The sequence below is a fragment of the Oreochromis aureus genome, linkage group 9 (genome assembly GCF_013358895.1).
Source record: "Oreochromis aureus strain Israel breed Guangdong linkage group 9, ZZ_aureus, whole genome shotgun sequence".
Lineage (NCBI taxonomy): Eukaryota > Metazoa > Chordata > Actinopteri > Cichliformes > Cichlidae > Oreochromis > Oreochromis aureus.
The window spans coordinates 22,769,694-22,789,838 of NC_052950.1; the positions used below are offsets into that span (position 1 = coordinate 22,769,694).

The 20,145-nt window shown below is 39.2% G+C and overlaps 2 protein-coding genes and 1 long non-coding RNA gene across 18 annotated transcripts in view; 2 read left to right on the forward strand and 1 right to left on the reverse strand.

Annotated features, from left to right (window-relative positions):
* The first annotated feature begins 3,041 nt into the window (after positions 1–3,041).
* On the forward strand, positions 3,042–12,995 carry LOC116329621 (poly(U)-binding-splicing factor PUF60). Of its 7 annotated transcripts, none has more exons than XM_031751670.2 (12): positions 3,042–3,116; positions 3,664–3,760; positions 3,975–4,070; positions 6,400–6,489; positions 7,031–7,081; positions 8,272–8,433; positions 8,521–8,613; positions 10,093–10,306; positions 10,392–10,624; positions 11,104–11,218; positions 11,898–12,145; positions 12,248–12,995. In XM_031751670.2, the coding sequence occupies exons 3-12, from the start codon at positions 3,993–3,995 to the stop codon at positions 12,545–12,547; spliced, it is 1,584 nt and encodes a 527-aa protein (XP_031607530.1). In that variant the 5' UTR covers positions 3,042–3,116; positions 3,664–3,760; positions 3,975–3,992; the 3' UTR covers positions 12,548–12,995. The 7 variants fall into 7 exon arrangements, with proteins under 7 accessions (XP_031607530.1, XP_031607527.1, XP_031607532.1 ...); XM_031751669.2 differs by having other exon boundaries at positions 3,053–3,175; XM_031751667.2 differs by lacking the exon at positions 3,664–3,760 and having other exon boundaries at positions 3,049–3,116.
* An 86-nt stretch (positions 12,996–13,081) lies between these two features.
* On the reverse strand, positions 13,082–15,310 carry LOC120441856. Its single transcript, XR_005614319.1, has 3 exons — positions 14,491–15,310; positions 13,840–14,212; positions 13,082–13,704 (listed from the first exon to the last, which is right to left on the reverse strand). It is a non-coding gene; the product is annotated as an uncharacterized LOC120441856 (long non-coding RNA).
* A 582-nt stretch (positions 15,311–15,892) lies between these two features.
* The window catches only part of scrib (scribble planar cell polarity protein), a 78,621-nt gene continuing 74,368 nt past the window's right edge, over positions 15,893–20,145 (forward strand). For 4 of the 10 annotated variants that reach the window (XM_039617317.1, XM_039617322.1, XM_039617323.1 and 1 more), the window contains exon 1: positions 15,894–17,126. In XM_039617317.1, the coding sequence (XP_039473251.1) occupies positions 16,968–17,126 (159 nt within the window). In that variant the 5' untranslated portion in view covers positions 15,894–16,967. Of the gene's footprint in view, positions 17,127–20,145 lie in introns of all 10 variants that reach the window. The other 6 variants (XM_039617318.1, XM_039617321.1, XM_039617319.1 and 3 more) reach the window with 4 other exon arrangements.

Here is a 20,145-nt window from a genome sequence, read left to right on the forward strand (position 1 = left end):
GCTTCTTCTGTGTGAACATAAGCTTTCAAAAGTTCTGCACTTTTGTTTTCAGTTTAAAAACTCTGTATTTTCCAGCTCATTCAACATTTTTGGCTTAATATTCAGCAATTAATTCATTTCAGTGCATACATTCAGATTCAAGCATTCACACTGCAGTTTCTTCAGAAAATGCACTTTCTAGTTTTTCTTTGTTCTACACCTTCAAAGTGACACACCTCACTGCACTCTCCGACTGAAAGCTATCTCCACACAGCTAAACATGCCACGCCTGAATGAGGTGATAAGAAATGAGATGATTCCTCTCTGTTTTAGCCTGTAGTGCTCTTACAGGTTTTCCCCTGTGAAAGCCAAAGACTTGCAAAGTGCCTGTTATGGCAGTGAAATGGCATCACCCACAACTTAGCAATTAACACGTTCAGGTTGACTTTAGTGTTAAAACAAGATCAACTTTCCAATTCTTTATTATTAGTCCAAAAATTCAGCCTGTGTGGAAGTGAAGAGGAAGTCGAGGCTGAGTAATGGAAGCTTGATTAAGAGCTGCAGCCTTTTTTATTGGACTTATGGATAAGATGGTTATGGTCTCTGCTGCCGTCAATATTAGTAGCTTGTGTACAAAAAGTGGAATAAATCAACGTGTGATTTGAAAGCGTAGTCTTACTTAAACAGAAGCAAAGCTGTGACTATCTGATGTTAAAATTAATGATTAAAAAATTGCCATTTTGTTCATTAATATTACTGCTATAGTTATTATTATTGTATTTCCCAAACCATTTGAAAATATTAGTACATGGATTTTGTTTTGTAAATATTTCCGTAGGTCTTTAAAAGGTGAAATCCACCCAAATCATTAGAATTTGTTTTTCCTGTGAGGTTTTCATGGACTCCAGATGCTACAGCAGGTGATGAGAAACTGAATTATTTTCCTTTGCATGTTTTTATTTCCCAGAACCACATCTACTCTAGTTTTACTTCACACAGTTCGGGTGTGAAATGTGAAAACGATGGCACTGCAACCCACACAAAGACAAAAATAGAGCTGGCTGTGCATCAGTGCCTGATTTTTTTTTTTTTTTTTTTTTTTTTATCAAGAACCTGGTCTCTGAAACATAAAAAGCTGCCATTTGGGTGGATTACTCCTTAATAAAACTGTAGTAAAAAACAGTAGTGATCATCAGCAAAATACTGTTGTCACATTTTACATAGCTCTGCGTCATTTGTTTTATGGGTCTGTGAGGTTGCAGTTTCATAACAGTTACACTGCTGTACAGTCATTGCCTACACTACTTACTATACTCTGTGTCGAGCCTACTTATCAGTACGTCTCTGAAGACAGGAGCCCTGAAGCCTCCCAGACAGTCACCTGCTACAGGCTGTGGTGTACATATTTGTTTGTGGCTATCGAAAGAGGTGTATGTTGGACAACACAAAGCAGTGCCACTATTGCTCCCGTTTGATCCTAGTAAGCTGCATGTCTTAAAAGCCTGCAACCGTCCAGAACTGCATTTTGCCTTTGTCAGTCACAGTTCAGTTCCAGAGAGGACCTGACCATGAAAATGAATGTTTAGACTGTGCAAACATGGAAAAAAAACAAACCCTTCCATATCAGTCTTATTTTACGTCAGATGACTTCTTCTTTTTCTTTTTTTTATTTCTGTGACTCTGTTGAATAAAACTTGCCTTCGGATGTGTTCTACTTAAACCTTTGGTAAATATTGTAGCTACTGCAATTAAATACATGACAATAAACAAGATGTGATATGTTGCGTGTGTTTTGATGTTTCCATGCATGCATTACCAAAAAAATTTTTAAATAAGGAACGAGGAATGGTGAATTTCATTTTGTATTTATTTAGTGTCTTGGGTTTCTTGGCATGACACGTTAAGACAGAGTAAAAAACATTTTATATGCATAATATCAGGATACAATATGATTTATTAAGAAAAACAGATTTTTGGTAGTGATGTTTTTAACATTGTTACCATGTTCAATTATGTTACTCTAATTTTAGTACATTTACTGTATATATTATGTACATTATATGTGTATTTTGACAAAAAAGTAATTACAAATGTTTTTAGCTGTTAGGTTGCAAGGTTTTTATTTTTTGTCTGTTTTATAGTTAAAGTTTTTATATGAATAGTAAATTTAAGCAAAGATTAGAAAATTAATGCTGAAATTACTGGAAAAAAAAACAAAAGTTGACTAGTGAAAAGTTGGGCGTTGTTTACTATAAATTAAGTCTGATCAAAAATAAATGATCATTTAAACTTTTTAAATTTGTTTTTCCTAAATTCATAAAAGAACATTATAAAACAAAGGGTTTAGATTTCAAACATGTCGATACAGCTAAAATAACAACAAAATACACTGCAAACAGAAAAAAACAAACTAAAGTGGTTGAGCTGCCATGAATATTTCTATATACTACAGAATTTACATGCTTGAAAAGGAGCAGGATGAAGTTTATATTTATCTGATCTTACCTTCCTCAGGGGTGGGGTTTTTTTTTTTTCACAGTTTGAAACCTAAATTGTCCTCCAATTGTAAACTGACCCAAAAACCTGTAACTGAAAGCAGTTACACAGATCTACGGATACATCCCTAATGAAACCTAAAGGTTTACCAGATAGATCATCGGACAGAGAAGCAACTGATGTAACAGTTAGTGTAATAGAAATGCAGGAGTGTATAAGAATAATAAAAAAATAAACTTACAAATTGTGTTTATTGTGTTTAATTTAAGGAGATAGAGAGTTGACCCTTACACAATGAATGCCAGTCCTCTAACCTGGATATACAGGACTGGCAAAATAGTGTTTATTCTCTAGGTTTTCTGGGATCTGGTCATTCTAGTGCTATCTAACAAGAGTAATTGATTAAAAACAACACAATTGGAATGATATGATATATAATATTATGAAGAATGTCACAGAAACTTTAATAAATATACCCTGAAGGTTGCGTGGATAAAAATGCGCATTAACCCCCGCCCCCCAACATCGCGAGAAATAGTGTTCTCGCGATATCTTTCATTGAAAATAGGCAATTCTCGCGAGCGTTGACGTGTGCGGGCCTCTCCGAGAAGGTGTGCTTCATGGCAGTTACGGACACTGCGGTAAATAAATTCCTTGATAAAGAGGCACATTAACAGATTTCAGCTGTAGCGGTCGCTACGTAAGTAAAATGCGATGTATCTTAGTATTTAGGTCCACCGTGTGTTCTTTAAATTTGACGGCGTATCCTTGTGGGGAACGTGCAGATTGATTCACGCGCCATAGCAATGAATGCCTAGCATTAGCTAATATCAGCTAGCAGCAAAGATAACGCTATCTGAATAGAGACCAGGCCTTGCTAATCAACGCGGAGCTTCTTGTACTGATTGTGCCGTTGTAAGGTCATCCATGTGCAACAAAGAGGTTGCAGTTAAGACTTATATATTCCTAAGTTAAAAAGTTCTTAAGGAAAGGTTGAACTTTAGCCCACTTACTACTACTTCACTTAGCTAACGTATACACAACGCGAGGCTAGCGTTCATGCGCATTACCCTGGCTCACTAAAGATCCGATCAAAGACGCCTGCTTATATGTGGAGTTCATTGTAAAATGATGCTAGCGCCCTGCTTTTGTTATTGTTAGTCTGAAGACGTTTTTTATTTCCCCTAGAAATTGTTGACTTGTTAAAGCTTCCCCATCAGTGCTCATCCCCTTGGGGGCTTTTCCGCCTCAGTCTGGTGGACCCAGCGATTAGCGGGTTGCGTAGGTAAGGAGCCCATCCAGTCCCGCCTGCTTTAAAAAAAAAAAAAAATCCGGGTGTATGTACTTTAAATGTTGACCTATTTATCGATATCCTATTCATTTTGAGATGATGTAATTTCTCATTGAAATTCAGTGCGAATGAACAGTATGCACGTGCAGGGCTTTATGCTCTTGTTTCTTAGTGTTTTGTTTAAAATGCTCTGTTCTCTGGACTACAGGGTGGTGAAGCTCTGACGATGGAGAATGGACAGGGCACGGGCTCCAAGCTTGGCCTGCCGCCTCTCACCCCAGAGCAGCAGGAGGCACTTCAGAGGGTAAGACATTAAACTATCTGCTTATGATCATGTTATAAACAAGTGTCCGATGTAGGGGTGGGCGCTAGAGCCTCAAAATTAAATCACAATATTTGCAATAGTAGTTCTTATGATGAGAGAAACAAAAGCAGTGTATTTTTCATTCTTCTTTTTCAATGAAGCTGCAGTCACTGATGACACACTTCCTCATTTGAAGCGTGAATCTATTGAAACAAGGTGCCAGCAGCAGCATTATAATGCAACAGTAGTGACACAGCATAAGTCAAATGTAAGCACAAAAGTAGAAAATAAAATAACTGCTGAACTCCATATTTTAACAATAACTAAAGGAACTTAATCGTGTAACTCATCAGGAGCTGCAAAATATTGGCACATAATAAAAGTGAAAAATATTTTCTGTCTGGGGTGTATCTTTGGTCGAGCTTTTTAACTAGCTGTTTAAAGCTATCCTTTTCCGCAATGTAACTGCATCGGTAATTTCCATTTTCTAATTTCCATATTCACAAGGGGTCAAACAGCAGGTAGTGCTGCATGTTTGATTTGTCAGATTGTTACATTGCGAGGTGCACAAGGGGACATAAATGTATGGCATTCATACAGCAATCATATTGCGATATGACACTTTTTTTTCTTTTTTTTTTTAATATTGTGGAAAATTTTAAACCCGTATTATCCCAGATCATATATTATGGAAAAGGCCTAGTCCAATGTTGTTTTTCTTTTTCCACTACTCGCCCCCTGAACCAGATTTACTGGCCCTTTGAATATTTTTACAGGCACAAAGGGAAACAAAACGTCATCTGCAAAGTAATCAATCACTTAAGCTTTGAATTAGTTCATTACACCCCCTAGAGTCATTGCTGCATGGTGCCGTCGCTGCGACAGAGAGATGAGGTCGCTGCTGTCAGCTTGCATCAGAGTTTTATTTTCATCTTGTTCTTAATTCACCACCTTTATCACTTTGTCAAATAAAAGTTAGTGGATGGGAGCAGCAGAAAATACTAGAATTAATTTTTAACTTAAGTTTTTACTACTGTTGTGCTATTATCATTTTTATTGAGGAAAAACACGTCATTCTTGGCCTTAATCTACTAATGTTTAACAGCCTCTTTACTTCTGTAACGTTTCTTTTGATGTGAAACTTGCCATAAACCAGTTATTAAACCAAACCAGTAACTTACGGTTAGCAACAGGTAATGTGCTATTAATTTGAAATTTATTAACACTGGTTATGAAAATTTTAGATTTTTTTTTTTAAATTACCTCAAATGTACCACATTGAGCACAGGGATATGTCTACTTGCAATAATTTTATTTCTTTTATGTCACATATTTATAAAACCCTCCTTTCATAACTTTTAGTAGGGGATTAGAAGCCCCTTTCAGATGTTGAATGCATAACTGTGTGGGCTTCATCTGTCTGTTAACATGACTGAATTCAGACAATCCTACAAACTTTATGGGACAAACCACAATACACCAAAAGACCTGTAATGAATTAGGTTTTAGTTTAATGACTCAAGTCAGGTCCTGTTGGTTCTTAAAGGAATATCAGTCTGCTTCTTTTGGCTAATTTTAAATAAGATATTAATGAAGTTACAGCTGTTGTTCTTCATGGTTAAACATGTGCCAATCTACATGAAATCTGAAGGGACATCAGTTAGGAGCCACTGATTTTGCTGCGGTTTCAAGATCAAGCAGTATGCAGTCAGACTTTAAGTGATACACCTGTTATTGGCTCTCATTTACTAAGGGTTCCTGTAGTGACTTATGGGAAATAGTGGCTGTAATGTAAAGGGGTGTCTGAAAGAGCTACAGATGGCCGATACCAAAGTGTTTAATGTGCTTTTTAACTCTATGCATATTAATATCCAAGGCTGAAAGTAGAAAAAGTAGCTTTTATGGATGGGTGGATGAAACTATCACATCCCCGTATTTAAAATGATTTATCCCCAAATCTGACTAAAATTTGCAAAAAGAAGTTTCTAGAAGTCAAATATGCCAATGACCAATGAAACATCAAGAACAACCAGACTTTCCAGCATTTCAAGTATTAATCTTAACTGCACCATCTACAAATATCTCCCAAAACCTGCAGTTATTCAGCTGTTTCTGATGCATAAACTGCAAATAATTAGTTTATTATATGGGAAATCCTGTTTTGTTTTGGGTTTTTTTTTGTTTTTTCCTCTTTTATAGATGTTTTAAAAATTTAGGATTAAATTAAAGTTTGGATTTTAGCCTAGTTTTTGCATGCCGTGTCACATAGATGAACTGATCTTTTATTCATCTGTGGAATTTACATGTAATTTCTCTTCTGCTCTCCCAGGCTAAGAAGTATGCCATGGAGCAAAGTATTAAGAGTGTGTTGGTGAAGCAGACCATCGCCCATCAGCAGCAACAGCTCACCAACCTCCAGGTGAGATGTGTGAAACTATTTGGTAATCTGCCAAACAAAATCTTTGTTGTGCATGTGTCACCTGTGAGTCTTGACTGTAGACAGAATATCATAGTCTTTTCTCGCACTGGTAATTCAGCCATCTCTACTGTCACAAGTCGGTTTGGGCTTAGCTCTTTGGGAAGTCTTGCCTTTCTTCTACCACGTGCTGTGAAAAAGAACGCATGTGTAGACCTTTTGCCCTTTGCTTTTGCCTCTGTTCTCTTTCAGATGGAGACGATCATCATGAAGGCTTTGGTTATCATGTTAAATGCTTTGCACTTTTAAAGGGAACTTGCTTGTATTTGTTTATTGCTGTGTGGTGAGCTATAATTTAGCTAAAGGAGGTAAATCCTCACTGTATATTGTTTAGAGGGAGGGTCTGATTATAGTGTAAGCCTTACTGCTTTTGTCTATTTAGCAAAGCAATGACCTTTTTAAAAAAAAAAGAAAAAAAGAAAAGCAAAGCTAAGGGATATCTAACCTACTTTTCAGCACTTTTTTCATCTTTACTGTCTTTCAGATGGCAGCAGTGACAATGGGCTTTGGAGATCCTCTCTCACCTTTACAATCGGTCAATAGATTATTAAATTTTTTTTTTTCTGTGCGCATTCCCAATGGAAAGGACTGTTACCCTTCTTTTACTGTTGCAATAGCAACAGTCCCTGCCTTTTTTCCTAACCAAAGAATGCATATTTTATAAGAAAACTTGGCTTTCTACACTTAACGTACCTGCGACTTTACTGCAATCTCTTCTGAGATGACTGGCTGTTGTTAATCGTCGAAGCGCTTACTTTGCTTTCTTGCGTTGCAGTGGGATAATTCGCTTGTGTATTTTTTATATATTTTTTTTAAGAAGAAGATAGAAAAAAGGCTGTTTAAAATACTTTAAAATAGCTTTTATAGGACTTTATTGGAGGTTTGTAAATGTGAGGTTTGTAAATGTGAGAAAAGTCACGTCTTTTTGAAAAATATGCATTTGCTCGTTTTACAAAACAAAACAAAGCAAAGCTCTTGGCATGGGACAAAAGAGGGATAGCAATCCCTTTAATGGACCAAAATGAGAGAAATTGTGGGACAGGGCTATTTTTTGGCCATCTCAAAGTCAAGCTCTTTTTTTTTTTTTTTTTTTTCTGTTAACCGAACAAGTCATCTTCCCTCGATGTTATACTTTACGAACTTATTTTTGTTGGTGACACAGTGAAAGTTAAGAGAAGCAGTAAAGGCGTCAGTAAAACAGAGCAGCTTTCAGGGATTAATGCGCCCCTCACCTTAGACTTGAGAAGAAAGTTTCAAATGCTTTCATCAAGACTTTGTATGGATTTCGTTTGAACTCCACGATTACTTTTGTTACCTTACTTGCATCCCCGGACTACAGGTCAGTTACTGAAGCCAAAATTTTTGTGAGGGCTGTGCATGTCAATCACATCAATGTGTTTTCCTCCATATGTCTGTTCAGTAGTAACAGAATAGAGGACATACTGTAATCGCCTCTGATGACATCAGTGTTTTTTTTGTTTTGTTTTCTTTTTATAAATGTTAATATTTTTCCCACAAAGTTCTGTCCATTGCAGTATCCCATTATTACCCTATTTACCTGTCCAGACCCCCCTTTACTTGGAATTGGCCTCTAACAATTTTGGGGAAAGCAAGCACAGTAGAAAATACACATATATTCTTTCTGTGTGTGTGTATGTGTGTTTGTTTCTCCTCCTTTCGTTTACTCTCTAATGCTTATTATGTCTTGTTTCCCTTGGTTGGTAGGTGGCAGCTCAGAGGCAGCGCGCTCTAGCGATCATGTGTCGGGTGTATGTGGGCTCCATATACTATGAGCTTGGTGAGGACACCATCAGACAGGCTTTTGCCCCGTTTGGTCCAATCAAGAGTATTGACATGTCTTGGGATTCGGTTACAATGAAACACAAGGTCAGTGTTGAACTTTGACTTGAGACATGGCGTAGATTGCAAAGAAAGTGTGTGCAGGTTATTCTTGACCTTTGTCTGACAATGCAGGGATTTGCCTTTGTGGAGTATGATGTACCAGAGGCTGCTCAGCTGGCCCTGGAGCAGATGAACTCAGTCATGCTGGGAGGACGAAACATTAAGGTATGTTGGTGTGGAGAAAAACATCTCTCAAGTGCTTAAGATCATGTGGACAGAGTTTGAATAGTTGGATACACCTGGGCAGGATTTCTGTCGTAAAAGCTGTTAAGATCCAGTAGCTATACATTTTTCCAGCAGTATCTTTATGAATATTTTAAAACATTAAGAAAGCAAGACAAAAGACTGCTCCTCTTATCGGTACACATGGTTATCCATATCCAGACATTTATTTATTTTAATGCATATATATATATATTGCAGTTAAGCAAAAAAACTTACAGGAAAAAAGGGTGTTTGGCTTTACTGTTAGCTTCCTTCATGAAGAACCAGTCTGGATCGGACCAATGTCTGATTGTATTGTTGCAACCCTAGTAATAAGTGAACAGGTAAAAGTGTATTGAGACTCAACATTTCCATGTGTTTATTTTATTTTTTTCATTCTTTCATAATTTCATAGTTTTTTCCCCAAGCTGTTTTTAGGACTGATGGCCCGCCGGTCGTGTAATACACTGGTGGGAACCCTCCTGGTATTTAGATTACTTCCTGCCATTAGGAATATGAAGTCCTGATATGCAAAATTGCTTAAATGTATAATCTCAGTCATTTTATTTAAGTGAAGACACTAATTTGTGATTGTGCTTGTGTTTCTGTTAATTTTCAGGTGCGTGTTGTATGAATGAAGGTGCGTTTGTAGTTTTGTTTGTTTGTTTTTTTTGTGTGAGTGCACAAGTGTGTGTTGGCCTTCCATGATGCCATCAAGGCTTGTATTAGTGACCAAGTGACCAGTGGGATGCCTGGCAGCAAATAACATCGCTCTGTGCCCATGGACTGCTGATGATGGGTTGCGTCTGGTTGGTGTTACTTGGCCGCCCCATCTGTAGTACAGATCCTAGTCTCCCTCAGATGCTCGTCTTACTCGGGGAGCTCAGTTCTTTTGCAAAGGAGAGGATGTAACGAGTCTGTGCAGCGCTAGCACCAAATATTCAATGCGTTCCTTTAGCCACCAGCTCAGACTGCAGAAATTTTGTGTTTTTAATATAAAGTGTAGTTTTTCTTTGATAGTATTACAGCTATTTACAGGACCGGTTTTGTATTTGTATTGTAAATGAGTTGATATTTGACACCCTTATAGTCAGGTTCCTTTTAATTATTGATCCTCAGCTAGTACATGTCTTTTTTTAATATCTGGCTTTAAGAGAGAGAGAGAGAGAGACAGTTCTTAAAATTTTTTATTTTGTTATTCTTTTGTCTAATGATTAATGTAATCAGTATTTTATCATTGAAATTTTCTCCTGTTGGGAAAATGCCCTAGTGTTTTGTAATTTAAAAAACACTTATTAGAGGAGACGAGTGGCTTTGGCTGAGCATGGTGGCTGGTGAAAGTAAGCCTTTCAGGGACATAGAGCTTTGTGGTAGGTGCGTTCTGAGTTGATGCAGTAAAGGCTTTACTCAGTAGCCCTGGTGGTTTGATCTGTGCTATAGGTTGGGCGGCCAAGTAACATCGGTCAGGCGCAACCCATCATCGACCAGCTGGCAGAAGAGGCGCGTGCTTATAACAGGATCTACGTGGCATCCGTCCACCCTGATCTGTCGGATGACGACATCAAGAGTGTGTTTGAGGCCTTTGGAAGGATCAAGTCATGCACGTTAGCCAGAGACCCCACCACAGGGCGACACAGAGGCTTTGGCTTCATTGGTGAGCTTGGGGGGGGCTCGCTATCTCTCGTACTTTTGTGTTGCTATAAATCTGCTAATAACTGCGGTTTTTATTTCCTTTACAGAGTATGAAAAGCCTCAGTCAGCCCTGGACGCCGTGTCTTCTATGAACCTGTTTGACCTGGGTGGTCAGTACCTGCGGGTGGGCAAAGCAGTAACGCCTCCCATGCCCTTACTGACCCCCACGACCCCAGGTGGTTTGCCACCTGCTGCAGCTGTGGCTGCAGCGGCAGCCACTGCTAAAATAACAGCCCAGGCAAGTATGAATCCCTTCCAAAGGGATTTAATGGCCTTCCAGGTAAATATGACACAGAACTAGCTAGCTATGACATCAGTACAGATAACATGAGCATTTATACTTAGAGAAGGCCACTTTGTTGTCAGTTTACTATTGGTATTATTAAAAATTAAAAATGTAACCTTATTTTAATACAGTTTGACGTCTTCAAAACTCAAACAGAACCTATAAACACGGTGAAATACTCATTTGTTTTTATATGCTGTATATATGTTAACTTGAGTGGTGAAAATTCCTCACCTTTACTGATTAGCACAGCTCTTCCTTGTATAATGTCATAATTTTAAAAGTTTAGCATCACTGCTTAGATATTTTTGACTTGCTAAGAATACTTTATTACTTTGTAACCTCGATTCTCATTGAAGAGAGGCAATGTTGAGTTGATTGTTTGCCATGTTGTGTGATTGTTGACTGTGCTGCCTTGTGTTGTGTTCTGTGTGTTTCCTTTGCCTAATGTCTTCGGCCCCCCCTCTCTTAAGGAGGCTGTAGCTGGCGCGTCAGTCTTAGGAGCGTTAACTGCACCTCAACTTCTCAGTCAGCAAATGGGAATACCTCAGGCTGTTATGGCTGCCCAGGCACCAGGGGTCATCACAGGTATGCACCAAGACATGAGCAAGTCCTTTTTTTGTCCTAAAGAAAGGGTTTTAATTTAACTTAGTTGTGCTGTTAACAACATACAGATTTAAAGACGGTGAACACACTGTCAGTTTGAACACTTTTAACTGTACGGCATCTGGAAAATGAGAAAATCAGAAGTGGGTGTAAACTTGCTTTCCTGTGTGAGTTAGCTTAGTGACTTCATGTCTCACCTACACTTAAACTTCAAGTGGCCCAGTGGCATCAGCCTTGTTTATTTGTGCCTTTGTAATATTTTTAATCATGACAGTGAGCTCTGAGCTTTTCTGCACAAAATATTTTAAAACAGAAGGATGAAAGGGTGAAACGGCTATAATAATTAATAGTTTTTTTTTTTTTTTTTTTTTTTCAGATGATCTAATAAATTTGATAATACAAATAAGACCATAATTTGCAGATGATGGATTTTGTAGTAGAAATTTCAATAAATGAGCCACGTTTTCATTAATCACATTCAATTAGTCTGGTACCTCTACCCTGGTGACTTGGTACCGTTTGTAATGTTTTGTTTTGGAGTTTTTTTGGCACATCAGTAAAGGAGTTGACGTAATAGATGATGGGATTGTCTTATCCAGGACTAATAGTTGTACTGTGGACCTGCCCAGTGTCACTGACTGTGTCTGCCTTCCCTGAAAAGGTGTGACTCCAGTGCGTCCTACCATACCAATGGTTCCCCAGGTCGGTCTTGTGAACCCCGTGCTCGCGTCACCACCAGTGCTGTCTAATCAGGCTGGTGGCTCCAACCAACAAGAGAAGAAAGAGGAGAAAGAAGAGACGCTTCAGGATGGTACAGGACAGGAGATGCTGAGTGATCAGGAGCACATGAGCATCTCAGGCAGCAGTGCGAGACACATGGTGATGCAGAAACTGCTTCGAAAATCAGAGGTGATTTTTTTTATTTATTTATTTATTTTTTAATCTAGGAACACTTATTTACTTCTTTATCATCACTTGTGTTTACTTTATTCCTGTCCTTCCACTCTGCAGTCCACAGTGATGGTTCTTCGAAATATGGTTGGACCAGAGGACATTGATGATGACCTGGAGGGCGAGGTGACGGAAGAGTGCGGGAAGTTCGGCTCCGTGAACAGAGTCATCATATACCAGGAAAAGCAAGGAGAAGAGGAGGATGCAGATATCATTGTCAAAATCTTTGTAGAGTTTTCCATGGCCTCTGAGATGAACAAAGCTATCCAGGCACTCAACGACCGCTGGTTCGGGGGTCGCAAAGTTGTCGCCGAAGTGTATGACCAAGACCGTTTCAACAGCAGTGACCTCTCTGCGTAAAGTGTCGGAAATGGCTCACCAGCACCCATCTCCCATAACTGTCGCCCCAAACCCATCTCAGCCACAGTCACTGCAGCTAAAGATGCGGGCCTCTGAAACCTATTATGTTCTCCTCTTTGTTTTTGTTTTTTTGTTTTGTTTTTTTTAAATTGCTGTTGATATTAATGTTAAAAGCTCCATTTGGGAGATTCATTAAGATATTTCTGTGTCAGATTTTTTTTTTTTCTTTCTTTTTTTTTCTTTCTTTTTTTTTGTTTTGCTTTGTGATCTGTGAAGACTCCCTTTTGGTGCAACTTTTGAATTTTTGTAATCCAATCTGGTAAAAGTTAAACAAAAAAATTAGGTTTTTTTTCTTGCTTTTAGCCCCTTTTATTTTCTTTCATGAAATTGCCGAACATGTAAAACACTTTTTCTTTGTACAATAAAGGTTATTGTTTGTCCACAAAAAGTGTGGCGTTTATAATCTTATAGCAGAGTAACTCTTCAATTTATTTTGATGTATGAATAATTTCTCATTTAGTTGCTCATTAAAGCCTTTAAGTACAAAAAGGCAGCTACAACTGCTGGCCTGAATGAAGCAAGATTAATAAGTAACATTGTGTCAGCGAAGTCAAGTTCAAAGCTGGAAGGTGGCTTTGTTTTCAAGGACTCGATCACTATGGTAACCCATGCTGAGCATATAACCTGATTCAGTGTAGGTTATGTTCAGATTTGGGTCTAAAATTTGATTCAAATGGCACATTTACATTAATTTTATTTACATTACACTTTCTTTAGTATAAAGAAGGAAACTAAAAACATTCACCTGGACCATAGTCAGGCCTACATCAGTGCAAAGCCATAAAACCATGTGCTGAGATTTTGCAAGTAAGCAAAAACTTTATTTAAAATTTTAAGATTCAAAAACCTTTTCTCGATCTAGATATACTTTTAACTCTCCTAGACTTTTTCACTTGTGTAGTGAGACTGGCATTTATGCAAAAGGAATAACATTATATATTTATTCATTTATTATTTATTTAAACTGGAGTAGTTAGTGATTTTGTGCAATTTTCTCCCATTGAAAAACCATCCAGTGAGCTGAACTGAATGCTTTGGCAGGCTGGTTGTGGCCCCTGGTGGCATCATGGGCCTACAGTAGTGGTTGGTTTTCAGACCTGAAACAGGATCAGAGAATAGTACAATCTTTTTGGTGTTTTCAGGAAATGGTGTGTGATTTTACATGATGCCATGGTTAAATTGTTTGGGGATAGAAATTAGACTTGTTGGTTGTAAAATTGTGCAATATTAACCTTTTATTGCACAGAATTGCCCTCAGGCAGCCCCATGTCCAGTAAACGTTTCATGAATGAGGGAGTGGAAGTCACTGCTAGGCATCAATTTAAGGTTGGGCTTCCTTTTCTAACACGTAGTTTCAAGAGCACATGATGGAAAAAGGAAGCAAGATTATTAGCTTTAGAAATCTTGTGTATTAAGGTGTGAAGAAGTCTTTCATTATGACAGCGACGATAAGTGGTTTGGACAAAAGGTTTTGAGCAAGAAGTGGAAAAAAAGCAGGTCTTTAAAGATTACTTCTTTGGTTGTTATTGAACCTGTACATATCTACTCTTTTTCTTCTTCTTTCAGCTGTTTCCTTTAGAGTCACCACAGCAGGTATCGTCAGTTCTGCGATATGTACAGGACAAACACAGGATCAAAATATCATCTAGTTGTACTGTGTGCAACTAGAAAGAATGAATAATAAAATAAAATAAAACAAAGCTGTAACAATATGACATAAAATAAATATGAGGTATCAAAGTATAAGTATGAATTACACAAGATATACTAAAGCCTATATTTTACTTTCAACGCTGATCATGACATTTTATTTCAAACGTTTTGTGATTTGGTTGCTTTTCATCATACCTAAAGAATAGAAGTGTTTATGGTTCAGTTAGTACCTTCAGTTAGATCTGCAGATCTCAGGGGTTCCTCAGGGATCAGCTCTTGGTCCTGTACTCTTTAACCTTTACATGCTTTGCATGGTGCTATCTGAAAGAATCATAATATATTATTTTTATGCTGATGATACACTGTTGTATTTATCATTTTCCTTTAATTATCTAACTTTTGTTCACAATCTAATGAGCTGCTTTGTTTACATTATTCCTGGATGTCTCGAAACTTCTTACAACTGAACAGAGACACAGAAACACAGAAATACTTGTTAGTCCAGAAAGTCACAGACTGACATTTTGCTCATCTTTATTATCCGTTTCTCTGAAATACACTGAGCAATTCAGAAACATTGGCATCATTTGGGACAGTGATCTCAGCTTTGACAGTTATATTAATATTTAAATTAATGGCTTTAACTTGAAAAAAAAAAATCAAAACTTAACTCTAACTCTAAAACTCTTATCTCTAACTGACTGCGAGAAACTTTTTAATTTGGAGGATTATCCAAATCATCAGTAGGATGACTTGAACTCGTTCGGGATGCAGCAGCCACAGTCCTTACACCAACATGGAAAAGTTACCATCCAGTTAAAAGATCTGCACTTGATGACCTGACAGGTCTAGTAGGGTTATAGACACTGAGCAAGTCATAGACGATAGGTCCACCCATCCATTTTCTTCCACTTATCCAGTTCAGGGTCACAGGGAGACAGCACTGCAGCCTATCCCAGCTGCCATGGGGCAGGGTATACCCTGGACAGGTGGCCAGTCCATCACAGGGCTAACACAGAGAGACAGGCAAATATTCGCACATTCACACCTACAGCCAATTTAGAGCTGGCAGTTAACCTAACCCCACTAACCGGATGTCTTTGGGGTGTGGGAGGAAGCCGGAGTACCCTGAGAGAACCCACACAGACGGATATTTGACAGTATTATCTGTTTGATCCCAGTTCAACACAAAATTACCTTTAAAATCATTCTACTAGCTCATTAAGCACTCAGCACTCCTGTTTACTGGAACAAGCTGCATGCTGACCTGATCTCTGCATATATTTAAACACAGACTCAAAACCTTTTTACTGTAAAAGCTCTACATTTAACTCTCTTTGTGTGTGTGTGTGTGTGTGTGTGTGTGTGTGTGTGTGTGTTTTAACTTATATTTTACTTCTTTGTAAAATTTATTTTGATGTTTTTAGTCTATGTACAAAGAAATGTGCTATATCCATAAAACTGCCATATACATATGCTTTATGTATAAAAATCTGAGGCATACAAGGATTCTTGCAGATATATGCATTATTGCAGTTTAAAAAAACTGAAGCCTAAGTTAAATATTAAAAAGCCTATAAGCATTATGAGCATTTTGACCATTATGACCATTAGATGAAAATAAAAATAAAAATAAATACTAGCATTCAATGTTTGAAAAGCTTTTCTCCTTAACCTTGCTGAGAAATACCGCTGGGTGGCGTAATAAAGCAAGTCGTGGCCTCCGTTACAGAGGCGCAAAGCGGCGATACTCCAGCTCAACCGAGCCCAGCCCCCCACACGGCAAACCGGCCTGCCTCGGTGCAACAGGGGAGGTAAGCGCGGCTGCGCCCGGAGCTCCAGCACTTGCTACTGGCATTTTCACGCACGTCGGACTAAAAGAAAACTAACTGGGAAGTTTATTTGGATAATTTTGAGATGTTGCTAATATACCCCAAAGGCCGGCGTTTTCCATAGGTTTTATTATATCAGTATTAGCTAACGGCAGCTAGGCACAAAGACGTGCAGTCATCTACTAGCCGATGTTGGCTAACTAACTAGCTTGAGGACATCCTACTATCATACTCGGGTTAATCTCTGCTGACTCGCTCTCTGTGCTGCGTTAGCTGTTTCGTTGTAGCCGTTTTATCTGTACCACAAGTCAAGTGGCTGTGTGTGCTTTCTGCAGTCGCCACTCATGAGTGCGACACTTGGAGCAGCGTTTCTGCGTAGCGGGCTTGTTTCGTGGTGCATGTTTTCCAGCTAGCCGCGGCAGAGCTCGGGACTGATTCTGGGGATGTGGTGGCAGTAGAAAAACAAGCTAACGATACTCTCGTCAGTACGAAGAAGTGAGACCAAGAAGTGAGGAAACACTTGATCCGAGTGGGAGTTCTCGTTTTCTCTTTTTCGTTCATTCTTTCTTTTTTCCTTGTTGTTTACGTTGGTCGTGATCCCGGGCTGGATGACGCTGACGCGGACCTGACAATCACTGGACACGGCTGAACTGAAACGGGGAATATTGCTAACAGATCGAAAGGATTATTTTGTGTCCCTTAAGTGGATTTCGGCCTCTTGTTAAGGATCTTCGTGTGAGCACAGCAAGTGTTTGACCCTCCAGCAAAAATACCCTCTCTCCTAGAGCGACCTTTCCCCCCACAGCTTCACCCTCCGATGCGGAGATTGCAGTAGCACCGGCAACCAGACCCCCCCTCCCCTCCGGCGGCCGGACATGCTGAAGTGTATCCCCCTGTGGCGCTGCAACCGCCACGTCGAGTCGGTGGACAAGCGGCATTGCAACTTGCAGACGGTTCCTGATGAAATATTTCGATACAGCCGCAGTTTGGAGGAGCTTCTCCTTGATGCCAACCAACTCAAAGAGCTACCAAAGGTATGCAGAGAATTTAAAACACCCATATACCAATACCCAGAGGTGAGTCAGTACATATCACTGCGCCAAATCCACATTTGCTTCAAGTTGAGAATCACTCACCTGTTGTAGAGATAAAGGTGACATAACCAATAAAGCATTTTGCATAGTGTCAGCTGCTCAGGTACTTCCTCCTTATCAGTGCTACCTCATTCCTTGCTTGGAAATGAGTTGCAGTGTTGTAACAACACATTCATTACAAAGTTGTGCTGCACATATGTTAGTGGATAGTGGGGCCAGTAATCAGTCCTTCTACAGTAAAAGCCATGAATCGGTGTTACCTTATTTGTAACGAATTTCTCCTGGCTTTTCTATTTTTTTTAAGTATACAAGTGAATGAAATTCCAATTAAAAAAAAAAAAAAAAAAAAAAAAGCAATCCAGTATCATTTATGTGTGTTTTCTAGAACAGTGGAGCGCTGATAATCCAGAGTTAAAAAACAAAAGAGGGAACGAGTAGAGTATGGTGTAAATACTAGGGTGTTATTGTCTGTTAAGAAGAGTATGGAGGGTAGATGGACTAGCTCGGATCAAAACAGCTGGCACACACAGTGTTGCCTGTAGCATTGGCCAGTTGGATTGGATGCAGCCTCTTGAAGGCATGCGTGGAATGACTTGCAAAGCCATCCCCACCCACACTCCCACGATTTGAAATATGACAAAAGTTCTCTTTGCACTGCTCAGTTTATTTTAAGGGGAGCAGGACTCCTGTCGGTATGATTTCTTCAAACATGTGGAACAAAACACATGCTTCTTGCCTCTCAAGTGTTTAGTTGAAAACATTGTTCATTGGTAAGACCAGTGATTATCGTGATTGTGATGTTACTGGGAGTATGTATGAACAGACATTGTCTGTCTCTGTTTCACAACTTTTCATATTCACTGATGAAGATTGTTAACAACTCAAGGTCAATAGAGGCTGAAGTGGTGGTGCTGGACTAGCTGGGAATCAAAACACAATAGAGCTTTTTGTTATTTTCTCAGAGCAGTAGATACACATTCATTGCAGGAGTCACTGTTGACCATTTACAGTCTTTTGGTAAATAAAACTGATATTCAAGACAAGAAAAAGGGGACACCCATTACCATATTTCCATATAGAGTAGCTTTGCATGATTGAAAGTTTAAAATAATCCACATTTATCTTACACTGTGCATTGGTGCAGCCTATGAGATTGTAACCATTTGAAATAAGCCGCTTTAGTTCCCTTTACTGTCCAGTCAGAGCCAGCTTTTTGTGATTGGCTGTCTCTTGCAAACAGAGAGACAGCCTATGACTGTTTCACTGTAATCAGTCATCAAAGATCCAAGTTAAACTTTACATAAATAAGATTAAAAAAAAAACACCCCACCAGAACTACAGGTGTAGAATTACTTGGGCAAGTTTTGTATTTTATTTCCTTTTTTTTTCTCCGTATAAGTAAGATTTCGTTTTTTTAAACTACGCTCTTACTGCCTTAGGAATTAAAATTTTGTAGATTTTCTCTTGTGCATGGAGAAAAAATCAGCTGAACTATCTTCGCCTAGTTTGCCTGATCAGGTTCACTGGCAGACAGAGTGCTTTTCCTCGACTTCGTACCTGACAGACATCCACGGTGTACCTGGTTCCTGTCCTCTGAAACACAGAGTGACAGATACACCGAAATACTCCGGTACAGACGGCTAACCGACTGAGCCTGTCTGCGTGGCGCTGGCTTCAATCGAGAGACATAAATGTGTGGTGACAGAATGTCTCCTGTGGTCACGGTAAATGCGTAGCGTGCAGACACGAAGCATCTGGGTGCTCTGTGGTCCTCAGAATCAGCGGGGCTTCAGCGAGGAAGCGGCGCGAGGGGGTCAGGTCAATACAGGGTTGGAAACAAGGACACTGACTGTATGATGAATGGCATTGCCACTATGAGCTCACAGCTGAGTGCCTCTGTGCAGTTCTGTGCTCCTGCCCTGTCACTATGTATTCAAGTCAGAGATGACTCTGTGGACCTACTAGTCAGTCTTCAGCTATTTTTAGACTCAGTCTCACATCCTAGTTGTTTGTTTTTTTTCTTCTTTTGCTCATCAGTTCATCATGTGCGTCTGTGATCGAGCCAGCCTTTCATATGACAAACAGCCTGGACTGTTTGGCCTGCTTTTTTCCTGCACCACCATGTACAACATATGCCATAGATGGAGAATAATCGGCTCAGAGGGTGACACCTCTGCAAACTGTCACTTCTTTTAAATTAGCAAAGACGTGCTGTCCAGGTGTGTGTGTGTATGTGATCGGTAACGTATTGAAAAAGATTCAAGCACCCTATCACATACTATAGATGCTGAAATGCAGTTAACTGCTTTTAAATTGGTAGTGAAGAATAAAGCAGTCAAGATGTAGCAGTAATTAGTGTCATGCTGGGTGTGCATGGGTCTGGATGCTGTTGGTAGGGGTTTAACGGCGTGAACAGATGGGAGATTTGCACGCCCCATCCTGACAGTTTCTTAAGTTTGCTATGACTCGGCCTCCACCGCACTGCTTGCTGTTATCTCTGGTGACGATGTCTCCCATTTCCTACATCAATAGCATCTTATCTGGGCACTGATTATTTTACGTAGAACAGTAATAGCATTAAGTTTGACTTGTGCGTGTGTGGACTGGGTTTAGAGAGCCTTTTAAGTCAGCCACTGGATGGGAATTCCCCACATGTCCATACATCCTTAGTTGTTAATACCACTCTCTTTCTCATGACAGGGAGTCCTTAATCATGCATTTGTTTTGCTGCTGGGCTCCTTATTGTGTAAATTACCATGTAGTTTGACTGTCAGGGTTTTTCTGCCTTAAGTCGGGCCTTTGGTGGGTGACTACACATGTAAGCTGGATTTGTCTGCAAAAAACCTCTAGGAAAACCCCGAGTATAAAAGGCCCAATTCTCCTGAATCCAAAGCAATGCTAGAAAAATCATTGATCTTAATTAAAGTTTAATAAAAGTCATAAATTGTAAAATGAAGCG